This window comes from Plectropomus leopardus, unplaced genomic scaffold (genome assembly GCF_008729295.1).
Source record: "Plectropomus leopardus isolate mb unplaced genomic scaffold, YSFRI_Pleo_2.0 unplaced_scaffold13299, whole genome shotgun sequence".
NCBI lineage: Eukaryota > Metazoa > Chordata > Actinopteri > Perciformes > Serranidae > Plectropomus > Plectropomus leopardus.
In genome coordinates this window covers 1-4,624 of record NW_024614168.1, presented here as the reverse complement: position 1 = coordinate 4,624, position 4,624 = coordinate 1, and the positions used below count along the sequence as shown (strand labels likewise).

Sequence of the window (4,624 nt, the reverse complement as noted above, 5' to 3'; positions counted from 1 at the left end):
TTTGAGCAATGTATTATAAAAATCATATAGTTCTCTTTTTTTAAAAAACTGCAGATGCTTTGTAATTACAGATATGTTGGATATCTGTTGTGTTTGAAAAACTAATCCCATGCTCTCCTCTTTTCCGTCTTTGTCTCTCCCTAGGTTTTGGGTCGGTTGAAAGATGAAGAGATGAGATGTCGGAAGTACCTGCACCCCAGCTCCTATGCCAAAGTCATCCATGAATGCCAGCAGAGGATGGTGGCAGACCATCTGCAGTTCCTGCATGGGGAGTGCCAGAGCATTATTCGGCAGGAAAAGAGAGATGGTCAGTGTCCGTCTTGTGTCCTGATGCACAGATCTGTTTAGCATTGAGTGAATGATTAATATATTTACACTTAAGCACCATACACATTGGGTTGTAGCACTAGGATCAAACTGTGTGTGTTGTTTTGTCTAGACATGGCCAACATGTACACTCTGTTGCGGGCCGTGTCCAACGGGCTGCCCCACATGATCCAGGAGCTGCAGGTCCATATTCATAACGAGGGCATCCGAGGCACCAGTAACCTCTCTCAGGAAAACGTTAGTGCCACATTGCTGCATGTGCATATATGCCAAAACTTGTATACAGTATAATGGATTTTCAGGCTGTTTTCTGGGAAATAACTCGGGAAAGGCTTCGAACATGCAAAACCACTTTCATTTTTTGAGGTAGTTGTACTGTTGAAGCTTGTTTTGACTCCTTAATTTATTTTTCATATGATAAAACATTACAAGTTAAAATGTGGCCTTCAGTGTTATATGAGATGTTTTTGGATAATATGGAAAATGGAAAATATATTTTGTCACTTTTCTTACATAGAGGCTGCAACACTCTGCCTGTATGGCCCCATTTCTTTGAAATATAGAGAATTACCATTTCAACTTTTGCAAATGCTGTGTATAACTTATCTTTTAATGCAACTTTGTCTCTCTTGTGGCCTCTATAGATGCCAACCCTGTTTGTGGAGTCAGTGCTAGAGGTTCACAGTAAATTTGTTCAGCTCATAAACACAGTTCTAAACGGAGATCAGCACTTCATGAGCGCACTCGATAAGGTAATAAACTCCAGACTGTAACAGCTGCTGCCTCATTAACATACTCAAAACAGTCACTTAATGGCAAAGTGAGGTTTTGGCAAGTTTTATATACATTCTGTGACTGCAAATCTACAGTTTTACATGTATCCAAGTACAAACTACGTACATGTGTTAATGTTTTTGCCACTATTGGACGGACTGTGTTTATTTGATGTGTCTTTCCCAGGCTTTGACGTCTGTGGTGAACTTCAGGGAGCCCAAGTCCATCTGTAAAGCCCCTGAACTGGTGAGTGCACACACACGCACACACACATGTAAATACTCAGTATTACACACAGTGCATTGACCAGGTCATGTCCCTCCTGGTGTCTCTGTGCAGCTGGCGAAATACTGTGACAATCTGCTGAAAAAGTCTGCAAAGGGAATGACAGAGAATGAGGTGGAGGACAAACTGACGAGCTTCATCACAGTGTTCAAGTACATAGACGACAAGGACATCTTTCAAAAGGTGACCAGCATTTCTCTTTTGCTTGGACACAGCAAAAAAATAAAATATGTAGTGATATTCTGGTTTAGAAACCTTGAAGGAGAGAGTGATTTTGAACCCAAAATAGCTCTAGAAGTATTAGTGTGTTCATTTTTAGTTTCTTCAGTAGTCCCAAAATACTAAGTTTTTCAAGTCTTTTTGTTTTCCCACAGTTTTATGCCAGAATGCTAGCAAAGCGGTTAATACACGGTTTATCATTGTCAATGGACTCAGAAGAAGCCATGATCAACAAACTAAAGGTAAATGCAAAGCTGAACATTATTTACAAAGACCTGTCATATGTCTGATACTTTTTTGAATGTATTACCTCTCGGTTCTTTTTGTTTCCACAGCAAGCTTGTGGCTACGAGTTCACAAGCAAACTCCACAGAATGTACACAGACATGAGCGTGAGCGCTGACCTCAACAACAAGTTCAACAATTTCATCAAGACGCAGGAGACGGTGGTGGACCTCGGCATCAGCTTCCAGATCTACGTATTACAGGTGAGGAGGACTCTGATGTGGCTGACATACCTCAGTCATGACAGCAGCCACAGGATTAAAATCTAAAGCCCTGCTTGCACGGGACTCGTATTACCAAGAGACCTCATGTGATTTACAAATTAACCCCTCCACTTCTGTGTTTCCTGTGTTATGGACATTATCCCCTGAACATCATGTGCACAATCATTTATAACTCCACTCTACACAACACCGAAACGTTGCTTAGCACCACTCATATTTTTTCTTTATGAATGGGGGTAAACAAACAGAACCATTCTGCAACATGTTACATGTCAGTGACCTTATCATGTTTCGACATTTTGCTCCTCTGGTGAATTTGATCTTGCTCCTTCTGTGAATTGGTAGCCATGCTGTGTAGCAAAGTGAGCCCCCTACACTCAAAATGCTGTCAAAACTTTCACCTAATTTTCAACGCAGCTTTCTATAATGCTTGACAGGGAAAGTAGCAGAAAAAAGGTGTGTAAAAAATTGTTGTTGTTGTTGTTTGTTGTTGTTGTTTTTTTTTAAATCTCAGGAAGGGGGCTGAATAATTCTACAAACCTAGGCTCAACTTTGGCAATAGAAAAACAGTTTGGCCATTTCCCGGAGGTCCCTTGATCTCTGATCTCAAGATATTTGTATGAAAATGGGTTCTATGGGTACCCATGAGTCTCCCCTTTACAGACATGCCCATACAGTTTTTTACTGTGATCTGATTCCTACTACTTCCTACTTGCTATGAAAATTTTACTTGACAAATTACAGACATGACAGACTTGCACAGGATCAAGATCAGACGACCTCCTTAATTACTACAAATTACCAGAGGTTATGACATCTTTTGTGATGATGCTATTTATATTCTAAAGCCCTAATTGCATGGGACTAGTACAACCTTCTGTGCTTTGTGCTTTCAATCGAATCTCTATATTTACCCTGGTTTTATCAGATTGGCTTCTACCAACAACAGCTTTTGTTCCCGTGTTTTGAGTAAACATGTTATGGTGGCTAAATGCCATGTGATTGCAGGCTGGAGCCTGGCCTCTCACACACGTCCCCTCCTCCACATTCGCCATCCCTCAAGAACTAGAGAAGAGTGTGCAGATGGTGAGTTTGCTTTTGCAGAGCACAGCTATATAGGATTTTACTGTTTAAAGAAGCACATTGCAAAATAAATTCTGTCTTCACCTCCTTTTTTACAGTTTGAGTTGTTCTATAATCAGCACTTCAGTGGGAGGAAGTTGACCTGGCTGCACTATCTCTGCACAGGTAACTTAAACACACATACACTATTTAAAGCAGAATTATACAAGATCTGAATGTAAAAATCTTTCTGAGCCTGTAATTTAAAGTGGAACTGCAAATGAATATGCCCAGATTGAAACATTTTGTATTATAATATATTTATATGTCATAATCAAGGATATTCACAGAAATAGCGTAAATTAGTTATCAAGTTGTTTCAATCGTATGCAACACCGCTCACCTGCGTCCTCCCTTCTCAATCAGGTGAGGTGAAGATGAACTACCTGTCCAAGCCCTACGTTGCCATGGTGACCACCTACCAGATGGCTGTGCTGCTGGCCTTCAACAACAGTCAGACGGTGACCTACAAGGAGCTGCAGGACGGCACCCAGATGAACGAGAAGGAGCTACAGAAGACCATAAAGTCCCTGCTGGACGTCAAGATGCTTAACCACGACTTGCAAAAGGTTCATGTGCAACAAGAGGAATCTGAAGCTCTGTTGGCGTAGTTTTTTGTCATTCATAATTGGTATTGATGGGGAAGTTTATGTTGTTATATACCAAATGCCTTGTCAAGTATTTGTCAAGCCAATGACATATACCTCATATTCTTCCCTATCAACTCACAGTGCACATACTTTCACCATAACTTTATTTCAGACGTCTGGAAAGCAATGGTGATTATTTGAATACAGGATGTTTTCCCCTCTGCCCACAGGAGGAGATTGAAACCGAGTCCACGTTTTCATTAAATATGAGTTTCACCAGTAAAAGGACAAAATTCAAGATCACAACGTCAATGCAGAAAGACACACCACAGGTTAGACAAATGGTTCTCCACCTTTCTTGAGGTTTTCTCCAGCTTTGCTGTTGCCCCGTTGTTTGATAGCTTTTTTTAATGAAATCTATCTTGTCACATATCTGATAATTAGGAGATGGAGCAGACAAGGAGCGCCGTAGACGAGGACCGCAAAATGTATTTACAAGCTGCTATAGTGAGAATCATGAAGGCCCGCAAGGTGCTGCGACACAACGCCCTCATCCAGGAGGTGGGTTTTTAAGACCTCTGTTTTAGGGATATAAGCATTTTGTTATCCTAAACAGTTTTTTTTGCCATTTTTAGGTAGTTAAATAAGCCAAACTTTTCAAGCACAGTGCTATTTGTTTTCTTTATCAATTGTCTTTTTCATCCCAGGAGGGACTTTTGTTTTCAGAACCTGTACATTTTCCTGTCTCACACAAAAAAATCATACAGATTCACAAAATATGTACAACATATACACATG

At 40.5% G+C, this 4,624-nt stretch overlaps 1 protein-coding gene across 1 annotated transcript; it reads left to right on the top strand.

Annotated features, from left to right (window-relative positions):
* Positions 1-144: 144 nt before the first annotated feature.
* LOC121963933 (cullin-2-like) lies at positions 145-4,387 on the top strand (the record flags this gene model as incomplete). Its single annotated transcript, XM_042514170.1, has 12 exons — positions 145-307; positions 440-564; positions 972-1,079; positions 1,288-1,347; positions 1,441-1,569; positions 1,761-1,847; positions 1,941-2,093; positions 3,123-3,200; positions 3,296-3,362; positions 3,603-3,805; positions 4,057-4,158; positions 4,271-4,387. Coding segments are annotated over 12 exons (1,392 nt in total), but the record flags the coding sequence as incomplete, so codon positions are not given.
* Between the last annotated feature and the right edge of the window lie 237 nt (positions 4,388-4,624).